This window comes from Sinocyclocheilus anshuiensis, unplaced genomic scaffold (assembly GCF_001515605.1).
Source record: "Sinocyclocheilus anshuiensis isolate Anshui unplaced genomic scaffold, SAMN03320099.WGS_v1.1 scaffold1500, whole genome shotgun sequence".
Classification (NCBI taxonomy): domain Eukaryota; kingdom Metazoa; phylum Chordata; class Actinopteri; order Cypriniformes; family Cyprinidae; genus Sinocyclocheilus; species Sinocyclocheilus anshuiensis.
The window spans coordinates 1,335,216-1,351,325 of NW_015537960.1; the positions used below are offsets into that span (position 1 = coordinate 1,335,216).

Sequence of the window (16,110 nt, forward strand, 5' to 3'; positions counted from 1 at the left end):
GACAAACATCAAGATGAGTTCACATTCATTGATAAAAGTCTCTCAGGAGATACAGACACAATTCGAAATGACTTCATTATTCCCAAAGAATGTGCTTTTCCAGTTTTCCCTTCACTCTTGCAGCTGTAAATGCTTGTGCAAATTAAATTGCTTTTCTAAAAATCAAACAATCTCCCAATATTAGGTACAGTTCCACCTGCTACTCTTTAGTGCATAAAATCAGCTCAAAGAAGTGAGCTCAGACCTCAAGTATGCTATAAAAGAACGGATTTCATATAATTATGATCCCATATTCAGATATAACGCACACAGTGTTCAAACTTTCAATGGCTCTTAATAGAAAGGCTATCGTTCAGAATAGCATACTAATTCTATATTTGCAGTATGCATTATTTATGCTGTGCACAGTATGCCAAAAAAAAAAAGTGCAAAGGAAGCCTGTTTCTGCCACAGGATAAAAAAATAAAAAGGGTAATTGTGACTTTTTTTAATCACAATTCAGAAAAAAAGTAAAAATCGCAACATAAATTCTGAATTATTTGAAAAAAAAATTAATTCAATTTTCAATTGCGAGGAAAAAAAGTCAAAATTCTGAGGTATAAATTCTGACTTTTTTCTCATAATTGCTAGTTTTATATCTCACAATTCTAACTTTTTTTTACCTATAATGTGACAGGCTCAACTTTCCAATTAAAAAGTGATGAAGCAACCAGGAGGAATATCAGCTTTGATTGTTTTTAATATCTCCCTCTTGACTGGTTTGATTAGACTAATTGGACCAAATTCGACTAAAAATGCAATCATTTGTTTGATAACTGGACTTCACTTGCTAAATTAAATAATAAACATACTATAGCAAGCAAAGCATTACTATTGCATAAAAATAGTGTTTAGTAGGCCTAAATGATACATATTGTGAAGTATGCAAGTAAGCTATTCTGAACACAACCAATGATAATGAAATTAGAGTTTATGACTAGAGTTTTAGAGTATGAAATTTAATTTCATAATCACAGATGTCAATATCTGAAGTGTTAAAAGATCAATTTGATGGACACATCAACCACGATGTAGTTAAACTCTGTAAAATATAAACAAAATGCTACTAAAACTGATACAGTAGAAATACGTACAAATACAAATCACTATAACAAGAATCCTACAGCACAGGAAAACAGAAGACGGAAATGAACACAACATAACTGTTTGTACTTTAAAACTGCCGGCGAACAGGTCTGTTTCTGAATTTTTAAAAACTAGAAATGGGAATCATATACTAGAGTGGATACAGCAGAAAATAATTTTGATCTCACTCAAACACAACATAAAAACTAAATAATGCACAGCTGGCCCTCAATGCAAACTCTTCAAAACTTCTTAAAAGTTAATGTAACCTGCTATCATTTGGCCACAGGAAAGAATGGCAAAGATTTAGGACAGAAACACACTTTATGAAGTTCACAAACACAGATGTTCTGTGTGTGTGTGTGCGTTTTGGAATAGTTATTGAAAGACGTCTCTTCTGCTCATCAAGGCTGCATTTATTTGATCAAAAATACAGCAAAAACAATAAAAATTGTTAAATATTATTACAATTTAAAATAACTTTTATATTTGAATTTATATTAAAATGTAATTTATTCCTGTGATCAAAGCTGAATTTTCAGCATCATTACTCCAGTCTTCAGTGTCACATGATCCTTCAGAAATCATTCTCATATACTGATTAATATGAATGTACGAAATATATTTTAAAATAATTATTTTAAATTGTAATATTTCGCAACATTCAAATCAATGCAGAATTTGTGAGCATAACAGACTTCTTTTAAAACATTATTTTTCATTTTAAATACTTGCAATGAATATTTCACTACATATTTCACTTCAGTGTGAGCATCTGCGTCTACATACTTGCGTGAAGTATGTTTCAGCCCTTACACAATTCTCCACAGATCAACCCGAACCATCCCAGAGTAGATACTGAGCTCGTCAAATCTCACCACCGCTCAAAAACACCAGGAGTAAATGATGACAAAGGAAGGCCACACGTCTCAGGTTCAGCTACAGTAGGGATGATGCATCTATTTCCCCAGGATCAAACCTTTTCATGCTCGCGGTTCACAGAGTGTAATGGTGACGCCCTCTCCGATCCAGCAGGCCGGGAACAGCGCTTGTGTAAAGGCGCAGTGGAAGGCGTGCAGCCGGACCTGTCCCTCGGCATAGTACGTCAGCGTCCCGGCCTCGTAGTCCAGCAGCATCCCGATGCGCAGCGGCTGAGCGTTCGGCTGCAGCTGGCCGGCGACGGACTCCTTGCAGCCGGCGTGCCACGCGCTCAGCTGCCGCTCGTCCAGCTGCAGGCTCCACGACAGCTCGTTCATCCCCACCATGCAGCGCTTGCCCTTCTCTTTGCGCGGGATGTTCGGGTACGTCACACCCACATAGGCCCACGGTTTGGACACCTCCAGCTCCCAGTAGTGCTGGCCGTGAGTGAAGCTCTGGAGACACAACACCTGCCAGGTGTGGTCGAAGCGGGACTCATCGGCCGGGACGGGGCGCGGCCCCGATGTCAGATGTTCCGCCCTCCTGTTGCTCTGAGAGAGCCGTAAGTGAGCATTGGCGGTGCGAGGGTCGAAGGTCAGGTTGCAACGGTCTGGATGAAGAGAAGAATTGCAACATATGAGAATAATAAACTACTGATGGCTTTTAAAGCATTGTAGTATCCTGTGATGATATGATATGAGCGTACATGCATTCAGTCCCTCCATCTCTGCTGGATATGATGGTGTTGCAGGACTGGGAACAACAGCCAGAACTGGCCTCTTATCTTGAGGAGAGCCTACGAGAAAGACAATGAAAAAATTATGATGATGAGACATAGATAACACATTGATTTAAAAAAAATTAAATAAAAAAAAAAAGCGTAAAAACAGTATTATCATGTATTTATAAAACTGTTTCCTTGCAAAGTTCATGATTGGTTAAATAAAATATGTAATTGACAGGACTATGGCATAAGTACCATAATATATATATTTAAAAAGTGTGTATTTAAAAAATATTTAGAATAAAATATATAACAAGTAAATAATAATTGTTTATTTTATTTTAAATATATTTGAAATACATCTTTTTTTAGCATCACTTTTTCATAAAAATGCGTATATTGTTATCCACCAAGATTTAAAAAAAATATTGTGATATTCATTTTTTGCTTATATTACCCACCCATCGTTTGGCATAATCTTTGATAGTTTTATTTGTTGTGTTTGCATTCCATTTATGGGCAGTTTTTTTTTTTTTTCTGAAATGGATTATACATTACATAAATTAATAGACTAGTGTAGGAAAAAATATTCAAATAATGGTTGCACAGAAAATATGGCGGAAAACATAAAACATGCTTGACAGATATGGATAAAACAATATTTTTAGACCAAAAAATGTACATAAAATTGTATTTTAAATAAATTTGTATTTGTATTACTGTTTTAAACTTAATTACTATACCTTATGATACTTTATTGTTATTTTGCAACATTTATGACAGTTTATATAAATAAATACATTTACATTTATCAAAATATTGATAGGTCTACCATACTATTACTTTGAAAACTGTCATAAGGACCATTATTTTTTTGTACATTTTTGTTATTACCATGCTTTCATCAAATGGAGTATATATTGAGATGTATATATATATTGTTATTGACCAAAAGCTCTCATTTTTGGCTGACATTGCCCACTCCTAGATTGGTATAATCTGTTGTTCTTTATAAAGTGTTTTTGGGTGTGTGTTTATGTTTGATTTAGGAGCAGGCGTATCTGAATTGGATTATACATTACACTAATGAATAGACTGCTGTGAAAAAACAATATTCCAAAAATGGCGGAAAATGTGTGTACAACTTCAGTCCATCCTAAAATAACAAGCACTGATTATTTTACACAGTAAAGATTTGATACCACAAATCTGACTAAATTTGGCAAATCCAGTGATTGACCTCAAACACTCAGCACCTTGCAAACATAACTTTGTTTACTGGCTGACTGATAAAAGAAATCTATGTGTCCTGACTCATGGAAATTAAAAAAAAATGCAGGTAATTAGACTGAAACAGGTGATATCAGACAGCCATTTTTGTGTGCATTTAGCGTCAGATTGTCAGTGAACAGAGTGTGATCATTCCTCACCCTCTTTATCCTGTCCTCCGGACACCTGTACGGCTCTCTCCAGATCCTCACACACCAGCTTGGACACGCGGGACAGGACGTCTGTGATGGGCGTCAGCTTCTCCTGAACGCTCACATGCACATCCACAGGAACGTCACTGAAGCGTGGGACCTTTATGAACCTGGAGTCCTGCATCAGCACACAAACACGAGCACAAACACAAATCAGACCTATTCACATCTGTGACAACATTAACAATAAACTCTAAAACAATCATATCAAAATTAATAATTAATATGATGATAAATTAATATCACTGTAAAAATATTGACAATAGTAATATTTTCCCCACAAAAACAATCTTAGTAGCATCAACAAGCATTTTTAAATAATTAATTTAAAAAGAAAATGAAGCCAGTTTTATTATTTTTTATTTAATTAATTAAATTTTTTGTGTGTGGTGCACATTTCTAAAAATAAATAAATAATTAAAAAATTACAAATTACAAATTAAATTAAATTAAATTAAATTAAATTAAATTAAATTAAATTAAATTAAATTAAATTAAATTAAATTAAATTAAATTAAATTAAATTAAATTAAATTAAATTAAATTAAATTAAATTAAATTAAATTAAATTAAATTAAATTAAATTAAATTAAATTAAATTAAATTAAATTAAATTAAATTAAATTAAATTAAATTAAATTAAATTAAATTAAATTAAATTAAATTAAATTAAATTAAATTAAATTAAATTAAATTAAATTAAATTAAATTAAATTAAATTAAATTAAATTAAATTAAATTAAATTAAATTAAATTAAATTAAATTAAATTCTTGCTGAAACCTTGATGAGCTGGCAGGGAGGGAGGGAACACAGGCTGCTGATCTCCTCCTGAAGGGCTGTGAGCTGCATCGCTCTCTCCTCCAGCACAACCAGCCTCTCCTGAGCCTGCAACAGTGTCACTTCCTGATGCTGCTCCAGAAAAAGCTGTGTCACCTCCTGTTTCTCTGCCAACACTTTTATCAGCTGTGAGAACTTGGTGTTCACCCACTGAGACGTCTGCTGTAGTGATACCTGACAGAGCAGAGAGAGAACAACAAGCTAAAACACACGCCATGAGCAGTGACGCTACTGCTTTCTAATTCAGTATGCATCCTTTAAGACTATTCCCTCATATGAACCGTCTGGCCAAAATAAAGTCACAATTTGGATTTAAATAAACAAATAATTAAGATTTTAGGATTGAGGCCTGGCAGTGGATTAATGTGTGAATCAGTTTGTGTAGATTTTGTCTAAAAAAATGCCAAACAGCACTGGGTCCTGCATGTCTTTGCATGTGTTTAAACTGAATAAGATTCCAGCCATCTGGCAGAATGGAAGCGTTTATTAAATATTGATCAGTAGAAGTATAGTAGTATAGATTTTATGGTGATTTTAGTCCTTATTTGTGCATGACAGCTCTTGTCTGCTTTCATTTTATGAAAAAGAGCAATGTGGATATTCCTCAAAACGTCTCCTTTTGTTGTCCATGGATGAAATAATGTTGTTAACACTTTACATTAAGGTCCCATTAGTTAATGTTAGTTACTGCATTAACTAACAATGAGCAATATATTTGTTACTGTATTTATACATTTTTTGTTAATGTTAGTTAATAGAAATACATATGTATTGTTATATTACATTATAATACATATAATTATGTATTATTATATACTGTATGTTAGTGTACTGTGTATTACATATTGTTCTTTTTTTATTGTAAAGTGTCACTATGTAACATGGGTTTGGATATATATGACATATTTATTTTTGTATAAAGTCCCTAATGAAGTGGGTAATGATGCTGTCTTGCCTTTGCTTTCTCCATGTTCTCCATCAGCTCCAGGCGGTTTCTCTCAGCGCTTTCCTGGTGTTTCTTGAATTCTGCACTCTTCTTCTTCAATCCTGCCTGCACAGAAAAATTATAAGAATATTAATGTTATGCTAAGGACAAACATTTTCCTACAAGTTCTTTAAAAAAAGTCAGCAATGACATACAGGTAGAATCTCACAAAACCAGTCAATATATTTCACTATAAAATTAAGAAATATATATATATATATATATATATATATTGCATAAAGAAAATTAATGGACATTTGAAAAACTGAAAAATTAAACATTTTCATCTCAAATTCTCATTACTATAATGCAAAAATAATGATATACTATTTAAACTATACAGCATTTGTATGTCAAATACAATATTACCTCTCTATACTTCCGTTCTTCTTCCACCAAAATCTTATCATGGCCCTTGCACTCGTTCACAGAGCACTCATAACAAACACACATGCTGTCGTTCCTGCAGTAGATGACCAGAGGTTTCTGGTGCCGCTCACAGATCTGCTCTGGCTCCGGATCCGTGTGGACGGAGGCTCCTGCGCTCACATCAGTCTTGGCTGGACTGTGTGTGGCGGGCATCTCCGTTATCATCGACAGAGACACGTTGCGATTCAGCTCAGGCCTTGTGTCAAAGGAATTTTTACAAAAAGGACAGTGGAAGTCTTTGCGCATGCCATCCCAAAATTTGGAGATGCAGGCCTTGCAGAAGGTGTGACCGCATGGGATTGTCACGGGGCATTTAAATAGATCCAAGCAGATCGTGCACTGCATATGATCATCCATCATAAATCTGGAAACCTGAAAGTACAAAATACATGAAGCAACAACGTTACTGTCAATGAAAACCACTATTGGGGCATGTTGTCACAGACAGACACATATGATAGATGGATGGACGGACGGACGGACGGATGGACAGATAGATGATAGATAGATAGATAGATAGATAGATAGATAGATAGATAGATTATAGATGTTCGTGTTTCAGCATCAGATACATGTTGATGCTTAAGTATACCGTTCTATAATCTATAAACCGAATTAAATACATTTGACTGATGAATTATAGTCATTATTAATTCTTAGGTGCATCCATATGCTGAAAACATCGAGACAGTAAACAGACAAACTCCACCTGTCCCTACATCACCACTAAACAACATCTACTAATTAAAGCAGAACATTTATTAATCGACAAACTCCTTTCTCGTAAAACTCACAGGAGTATTTACTCATCAGATACGTGCAGAAACGTGAAATAATCCCGAGTCCTGCGCGCTCTGGATTTCTCGTCGCCTTCCATACGCATGAGCGCTCAGACGCGGTGACGTGCACGCACGTTACGTCACGCTTCTTGTGTATGGACGTCTCGCCGCTCGTCTGTCGCGGTTCGTCATGGCGCTGCGCAGCGCGGCGTGTGTTCTGCTGCGGGCGGCGGTGGATGTGGCGCTGAAGCGTCACGCGAGGGGTCTTCGGTCCACCGTTGAGCGCTGCTGGACGATATTTGTGTGAATGTGCAGTTAATGAGTTCAATAATCAGTAGAGCCGCTTCTCTCTCTCTCTGTGTGTGTGTGTCTTCTGGTGTGAATGACCTTTATATGTACTTATTGCATTTATCTGTCTACTTCTTCTATGTATTATGATCAATAAGTAGATAATTTATTTATTAGTCTGTATTTTCAGTCTATCCTTACTGTCCTTTTTCGTATCTTTCTGAAGCACTTTTAGTTACTGCTCATCTTAGACGTGCTCTAAATGATTATATATTATATATTGTTATATTTTTATTACGGAATTATAAGATTTATTATTATAATGGTTCTTTTTATTATTAAAACAATATTATAATATGAATATTTTCACTGTTATTAAATTTATACTACATTTTTATATTGTTGTTTATTATTTATATTACAACAGTATAATAATTATTATTTGTGTTGTTTTTAATATTATCTATATAGCAATATTATAATGATATTAATATTTTATTTTTTATTATTACATTTATACTACATTTTTATATTTATTATTGTTATGTTACAACATTATTATAATATTTATTATTATTGTTGTTTTTATTATTTTATTTATATTACAACATTTTATTATGTTATTTTATAATTATATTTAAATTAAACATATTTTTTTATTATTTTATCAAAATTGTTTTATTACATTTATATTAAAACATTTTTATATTACTATGATTATTATTTTACTATATTATAAGAAGTAATGTATAATTTTATTCGATATTATTATTTTGTATTATTATTATTTATTGTTATTATTGTCATTGGATTACTAATAAATCCTCTATCAAATGTTCTGTAGCTGTTCTGGGTCACCGGTCTCCCCCTTTGGGGCCGATGCCCAATGAGGACATTGACTGGACTCAACTGGACTCTCTGGAGAAATATCTCAGTTACACTCGCTACGTGAGAGCAACGGAAGAGGCCGACCAGAAGGATGTTTGGTGGAAGACCTATAGGAAGTACAGAGAGGAGGAGAATAAAGAAGGCAAGTGAATACACACTCATCCATAGCTGTTATTTTCACAAGAGCTATACAATCAAATCTAGATGCATCAGTGTGAGTCAGTGAACATTGATTGTTATTGTGGGCAGCCGTTGAGCCGGTCAACATAGGGCTCCCATATCAGCGTCTCTCCAGGAACACTGAGGTGAAGGAGAGGAAGATGGTGATGCTGGAGAACAAAAAGAACCCAGAGATGGAAAGAGACAATCGACTACGAACATGTGAGTGCGTCATTGAACCATCATGATCTCTGAAGAGAAAGCAGAGCAGATGAATTAACAGCAGAATGATGAAAGATCTTCACACTGTTACTGAAAGCAGAGTTTAATTGCTAAGTGTATATTGTAAAGTTGCTTATGAGTATTTATTTATACTGATATTGTTTTAATGTTTGTTTTTATGTTTCTATTTTACCATGTGAACTTTTTAAAATTGCTTTAGAGTATTATTTATATTAATATTGTGTGAATCATTGTCAATGTTTTTTGCATCTATTTTATTTTGTGAAGCACTTTGAGCTGCATTTCATGTATGAAAAATGCAATCCAATCCAATTTAGCAACCATCCAAAGTACCCTAGCAACAGCATAGCAACACTCCGAGTACCTTAGCAACCGCATAGCAACACCATAGCAACCACCCCAAGTTCCCTAGCAACAGCCTAGCAACACCTTAGCAACCACCACGGATACATTAGCAACTGCACAGCAACACCCCCGAGTACCCTAGCAACCACATAGAATCACCCTAGCAACCGCTCTGGGTACCATAGCAACACCCTAGCAACCACCCTGGCTACCCAAGCAACCACACAGCAACACCCTAGCAACCATCCTGGGTACCTTAGCAACCACATAGCAACACCCTAGCAACCATCTCGGGTACCTTAGCAACCACATAGCAACACCCTAGCAACCATCCAGGGTACCCTAGCAACACCTTTGCAACCACCCTGAGTACCTTGGCAACCACATAACAACACCCTAGCAACCACCCTATCTATCTGTCTATCTGTCTGTCCATCTGTTTTTCTAATAGACTGTATTGCCTTCAAAACATTCAAACTTAATCTTTAAAACTATTTTAAACTTCAAACTATGTCAAACTGAAAACCGTCAAACTTTTAAAACTTTTTAAAACTCTTAAAACTTTTTTAAACTTAAACTTTTAAAACTTTCTGGTCTGGCTTTATCAAGCCAACTTCAAAGTTTGTCTCGACAAACGACTCGTTTTTTTTTATCTATTCTATTTATAATTAATGTTGAATTTGTAATCATACAGCAAATGCAGTGACTCATCAATGTTATCAAAGTTGGAATTAAATGAAAAATCAAAAGAAAGTGATTTTTAAAAAGCCTATTTTTTGCATTGTTGTTTTTTAAGCATATATATATATATATATATATATATATATATTAAATTAACAATTGAAAGAATTTTTTTTATTTTTTTTTGCATTAATGAAAAAACTGTCACAATGCAAAAATCTTTATGCAAAATTATTGATAATACTTTTTCTTTTGATTTGATTTTGATAATACTTGATACTTTTTTTCTTTTGATTTAAGTGTGTATATATAAACTTGTAGGTTTAGTGGTAGAGAAACATGCTACAAAGGCTGCATGTCTAGACATTACATCATATCAGTCATCAATAGGACATTTCTTGTAACGTTTTCTTGTTTTATGGCTTCCAGTCCGCATTCCGCTCGACATAGTAAAGGCACAGTGGCAGCAGACTAACGGACCATACCACATCAAGAGGCTCGCCGAGCACTACGGGGTCTACAAGGACCTCTTCCCCATGGCATATTTTGTGCCGCGGGTTGTGCTGCATGCAGCATACGGAGAGGACCACAGCGCAGCGGTGCATTATGGGAATCACTTAACGCCGAGTCAGGTGAGGCCTCTAAACTTGTAACGACTATTTCTCCTTGAAATCAAGAAAACAGACTTTGACTTGCACTGTTTGTGTAAAATCCTCAGGCGGCACAAGCACCTCAGATACATTTTGAAGCTGAAGAAAATTCTCTCTGGACGCTGTTGTTAACGAGCCCAGGTACATCGAAATAATTACATCAAACACTTTTTTTTTAATCTAATGATATCTGTTGTACGCATTCCATTTAATGCAGTGACAGACATTTTTAAAATACAGTGTAAAGTATGTGTCCAAATACTTTTGAGCTTTGCATGCACATTTAAATATTAATGTTTTAATTATTTATTATTTGAATAATATTATATCTAAAAAATATTAGAGAAATTACATTTTTATAATTATAATATTTGATCATTTAATATATATATATATATATATATGTGTGTGTGTGTGTGTGTGTGTGTTTAATATACCGTTGTGCACACAAGTTTACATACCCCTTGCAGAATATGCAAAATGTAACAATTTTAACAAAATAAGGGGGATCATGAAAATTGCATGTTATTTTTTATTTAGTACTGTCTTGAATAAGCTATTTCACATAACAGATGTTAATATATACTCCACAAGACAAAATAATAACTGAATGTATAAAAATGAAAAATATATATAAATATAATTTTTTTTCTTCGAATGTTAAATGCTTTTTGGTCATTTGGTCTTCAGAAATGTCAAGTCAGCATTTAGTAAACTGTTTGCTAGTTGAAGTTCCTCCACAAGATGGTGATACAGTGACATAAACTGTGTCTGTCTTTGCAGATGAACATCTGCTGGATGGCTGAGCAGGAGTATCTTCACTGGCTAGTGTGAGTATGTCTGTGAAAATGCATTTCAGTGAAGCTCACATTCCAACAAGAACAAAAAAATGTAAAAGAGGAACATCTGGAGATCATAATGTCATAGAGATTCTTTTGACTTGAGGCCAGTAGACAACCACACATACAGTAAAAACATGCTAAAATCCATCATGACCTCAGTCTCACCGACCCCCGGTTGGAAAACCCTGACCTGAAAAAAAGAATTGTTTGACAAAGTACATGATGATATCAGTTTCTAATTATTAATTCATTACAGTGGGAATGTCCCTGGAAATTCGGTGTCATCAGGGGAAGAGATCTGCTCTTACATCAGTCCATTTCCAGCCAGAGGAACAGGTTTTCACAGATACATCTACATCTTGTTTAAACAGGAAGGTCCCGGGTGATTTCAGCGCTGATCTCCGCTCCTGCCCAGGGTCAGTAGTTTCCCCCACAGTCCACTCTAGACAGTAATAGTAGGGTCATGATAATACGTTATATTAAACTATTCTGAATCAATATTAACCCCCCAAAAAAAAGTTATATACAGTACTTTTCAAAAGTTTGAAAAAAAAAATAAAAAAAATGTTTTTAAGTCTCTTTTGCTCACAAATGCTGCTTTTTGATCAAAATACAGAAAAAAACAGTAATATTCTGAAATATTATTACAATTTAAAATACCTGTTTTCTATGTGAATGTATTTTAAAATGTAATTTAATGCATATTTGCTGAATAAAAGCATTAAGTTCTATTTTACAAAATATTCAAATAGGAAACACGCGTGGCGGGTGTGTTGCTGCGGACCCAAGGTGTGCATTTTGGTGCAATATGGACACGCGACACGTTCAGAATTAATAAACTACAGAACGGCGCACCTCGCGCAGGCAGAGCTTATACTAGGGGTGCTCCGATCAGGATTTTTGAAGCTGAAAGCAGTATCTGCCGATACTGATCTTTTTAAAGCCTTCTTTTTATCATTTATACCTATTTATAGTGATACTCACAGACTCACAGACATGTTTAAACACAATAAATAAGCAACACATTATTCAATGCTTTTTACTTTTGCATTTACTTAGATTTACAGTGGGTACGGAAAGTATTCAGACCCCCTTAAATTTTTCACTCTGTTATATTGCAGCCATTTGCTAAAATCATTTGTTAATTTTTTTTCCTCATTAATGTACACACAGCACCCAACTTACCATTGACAGAAATAGTCAGCTCTAATGCCTTTTCTTTTGTACTGAAATCTTTATTACAAGCAATCCATGCGGTTCATAAAGAACTTTGTTTACCTACCTCCACGAGTGCCATCTATTTTTTGCCTTGTTTATTTAAAAGTGCTCTTTCCCTTTAAACCTAGCCAACAAGCCATATGTGTTGACTGTGAAAGGCAGTATACTTTAATTATATGCATTTATGGTGCAATTGCTACATTTTCGTTTTCATATTTACTGCAAACAATGCTCTTTTATGGTGTAATTACTACATTTTCGTGTCAATCCATGTTCATATTTACTGCAAACAATGCGCTGTTACTTTAAATCAGCGCTTGCAGCGCAGCAAACATAGACTCGATGCGGAAACGATCTCTGCACTGCTGCAGACGCACCGCTCCTGAACGCACTGACAGACCGCAACCGTGTGCAGTGAATGCTCTAATCTGTTAACATGAGCGTGGAAAAAACACGCACCACGTATGCACTGCAAACATAGTAATGTGTACAGTACCTGGCGTTATGTGTGTGCGCTGCGAGTGTGCATGAGCGCTCAGTCTCCAGGAGAGTGCGCGAGCGCTGAATGGTTAAACACTGGTAAGAATTTAAAAGTAATCCAATGTATAAACTTTAGTGACGATGTGACACTGCCTCGGTGGTGCAAGTGACAATTCCTGTCTCAACTGTGCAGCTTGCTTATAGACAGAGGCGATGTGTGGTGATTTGATGCCATTTGCGTATTTTGAGAGAAAGTGATAGCGCGCAGGTGATTCACTCACGCTGTTTGTGAAATTATGTCTCACACAAGGTTTTCAAATTACTTTATAAGTTATTTACCGGTAATTAAGAAATATGAAGGAGTCACCTTCAGCATTATAATTATTTCACCCGCACCGGACAGAGACGGTGCCGCTGCATGTTTTGCCAATCATCTCATGGCAGCGTCATCTGCTTGAGATCGTTTTTTTGAGATCGGCCTTTTTAGAGACCGCCGATCAAACATCCCAACGTGATTATCGGCCAATAGTGATCGGTAGCCAATCAATCGGAGCACCCCTAGCTTATATGCTTCGAGAACGGACACTGCACTAGTGATACAAAACACACAGATCTGTTAAGAGTAATACTTTTAATATAGACAAATTATTATTAGGCTGGGCTACTGTACGTTTTTTTTATGACTGCCTATTCAAGCAAGTATTTTCCAAGCAAATTAAGTGCACGTTTTTATCATGTGTAAAAATACTGCTTAACATGGCGGATAAAAGCAGCTCGTTTTTTTTACACCAACAATATACTATAGGCGTACTTACAGAACTCAGGTGATTTTTCAAACTTGATGTGCTGTTGTGGTAGGCCAGTTTCAAATCGCATATTCGGCACACCCTGCATTTCAGCCCGTGCCCGGGCCCGACGGGCCCTGACTTTTTTACGCCCCTCAGGCCGGGCTTCGACCAATTTTCACATCATAGTTCAGACGCAGGCCGGGCCTCTGGCCTGTTTTAGGCTTCTCCTAATTTTTATATTTTAGACATCCATCAATTAGTGATGAAAAAATTGCCACGCTGGTGGAAACAACACGAGGCCGTGCTGTCAAGAGCGGCGGCTCTGGGGTGCGTTTCCCAAAAGCATCGTTAGCTAACTATGGTAGTTAGTTCCATTGAAATCTATTGGTAACGGCACGCAATAGGCTAAAGCTTGCCGCAAAGCCCCAGCAAACGTAAATACCATCAATGTGTCAGGGGGGAAATAGTAAGGAGATATTTGAATTATTTACTAATAAACTAGTGTTTTCTGAATCCGTGTCGCAAAGATGAAGATGACGATCCTGACTCGCCATCTCTTCAGACAACATTTTGTTGTTATTGTGAGTGCCCACAAATACAAGTATACTTGTATTCGTTACTTTAAAAAACAAAAACGTATATTTAACGAACGAAAAATGCTCCAAACGTTTTTCTAAATTAACTTAAATTACACTACCATTGAGAAATTTTAACCAAACTATGTTACAGACTTTTCATTAAGACCCTAAAGAATCATATAAACTTGTGGAAAATGGGCATCCTATGACCCCTTTAATAAAAAAAACAAACGAAATATAATAATTTTGCCATTACATACAAAACCGAACTATTTTAATAGCTGAAAGAGTATAAGCTGTTTTGGGAGAAGGGGGAAAAAAGGGCTTGGGTCGGGCCCGGGCCGGTAATTCTGATAAGCTGTCGGACAAGGGCCGGGGCCTGAGCGTCTCGGGCCAGGGCCGGGCTAGGGCCTAAATTTGAGGTCCGTGCAGGGCTCTACTGCCTTTGTCTTGTTCTCACTCAATTTAAAGTGCTCCCACACAGCTGAGGTCTTCGCCACCGTTTTGCGAAACTGAATCATGACGTTCACTCATGGGCGATTCATATTCAAGCGCAAATGAGAACCGTTTTGTTGGGGATGCCAGGTGTTCGGAAAAAAAGAAAAGAATATTCGAATCTCAAAATTGAAAATCGAATGTCAACCCACTGAACGAATATTCGAATAATCGAATATTCTGGTCCAGCCCTAAAGGCAGCAGGAGGTTTATTTAGGCTGCTGTCTCTTTAGGACCTCATGCACGGATCTAATATACTGTTAAGGCCCGTTCACACCAAGAACGATAACTATAAATATAACTATAAAGATAACGATATTAGCGTCCACATCAGCGAACGATATCGTCTGTTTATTCTAAGCGCATGCTCGTCTGCCGCTTTAAATTCTCGAGCTCGTGACAGCAGGATTGAATCTGATTGGCTGTCAATATTTTTATCGTTCATCAGCTGGGAAAAAATCGTTCTGAAAGTGATTCCAGCGATATAATTTCTCTGTGCCTTTATCGTTAAAGTTGTGGTGTGGACTCTGCTATACTTTATTATTGAGAACGATTTTTAGAACTATATCTTTATCATTATCTTTATAGTTATCGTTCTTGGTGTGAACGGGGCTTTACACATGACTCTATGCTTACTTTTCTTTTTAGGAGCTCTTGTCCTCCTAATTGAAAAAATGTAGGAGCACCTTCTGATCAATAATCAAAATATTCTGATCAAAAATTATCCTTCCTAATATGAGGTGACATTTGACTCAAAGTGACTTACAGGGATATTTTCTTTTTACCTTTGTAATGGCATCTTTTTCATCTATGTCAAATTCAAAAATATATGTTTATAAGCTTTTTAAAATTTCTATTTAAAACAATAATAAGTAGAATAACACAATGTCATTTTCAGACGTTTAATGAGGCTCAGAAGTGGCATGAGTGCAATTAAATTCATACATTCATGTGGAGATTAATGTTTTAAATATAACATTTTGAATACAGAAATACTAAATTATTTAAATAACTGAAATTATACGCTAAAAATGAAACTAAATCCGTCAGCAGGTGGCAGCAAGTCACCGATTTTATCACTGAATCATTCATTCAATTGATTTGTTCAAACTTCTGATTCATTCAGGAATGAAGCAAGTGACTGTCTTTATGAATGGGTAATCATGAATCACTGA

At 35.6% G+C, this 16,110-nt stretch overlaps 1 protein-coding gene and 1 pseudogene across 2 annotated transcripts; one reads left to right on the forward strand and one right to left on the reverse strand.

The window, feature by feature from the left end:
* Window positions 1–1,747: 1,747 nt before the first annotated feature.
* Window positions 1,748–7,402, reverse strand: LOC107666763 (tripartite motif-containing protein 65-like). 2 transcript variants are annotated; one of them, XM_016458206.1, is made up of 7 exons: window positions 7,308–7,402; window positions 6,442–6,873; window positions 6,043–6,138; window positions 5,031–5,261; window positions 4,198–4,366; window positions 2,750–2,839; window positions 1,748–2,653 (listed from the first exon to the last, which is right to left on the reverse strand). In XM_016458206.1, the coding sequence occupies exons 2-7, from the start codon at window positions 6,859–6,861 to the stop codon at window positions 2,109–2,111; spliced, it is 1,551 nt and encodes a 516-aa protein (XP_016313692.1). In that variant the 5' UTR covers window positions 6,862–6,873; window positions 7,308–7,402; the 3' UTR covers window positions 1,748–2,108. The 2 variants fall into 2 exon arrangements, with proteins under 2 accessions (XP_016313692.1, XP_016313686.1); XM_016458200.1 differs by having other exon boundaries at window positions 7,296–7,402.
* Window positions 7,403–7,418: 16 nt separating this feature from the next.
* Window positions 7,419–16,110, forward strand: part of LOC107666786 (39S ribosomal protein L38, mitochondrial-like) — a 13,861-nt pseudogene continuing 5,169 nt past the window's right edge.

Excerpts from the sequence above, each read along its gene's own strand:
- LOC107666763 (XM_016458206.1), bottom strand. The coding sequence starts at position 6,861 with ATGATGGATGATCATATGCAGTGCACGATCTGCTTGGATCTATTTAAA. Across the intron at positions 6,139-6,441 it reads AAGAACGGAAGTATAGAGAG|GCAGGATTGAAGAAGAAGAG; the intron begins GTAATATTGTAT and ends TTTTCTGTGCAG. Across the intron at positions 2,840-4,197 it reads CGGAGGACAGGATAAAGAGG|GCTCTCCTCAAGATAAGAGG; the intron begins GTGAGGAATGAT and ends TCTTTCTCGTAG.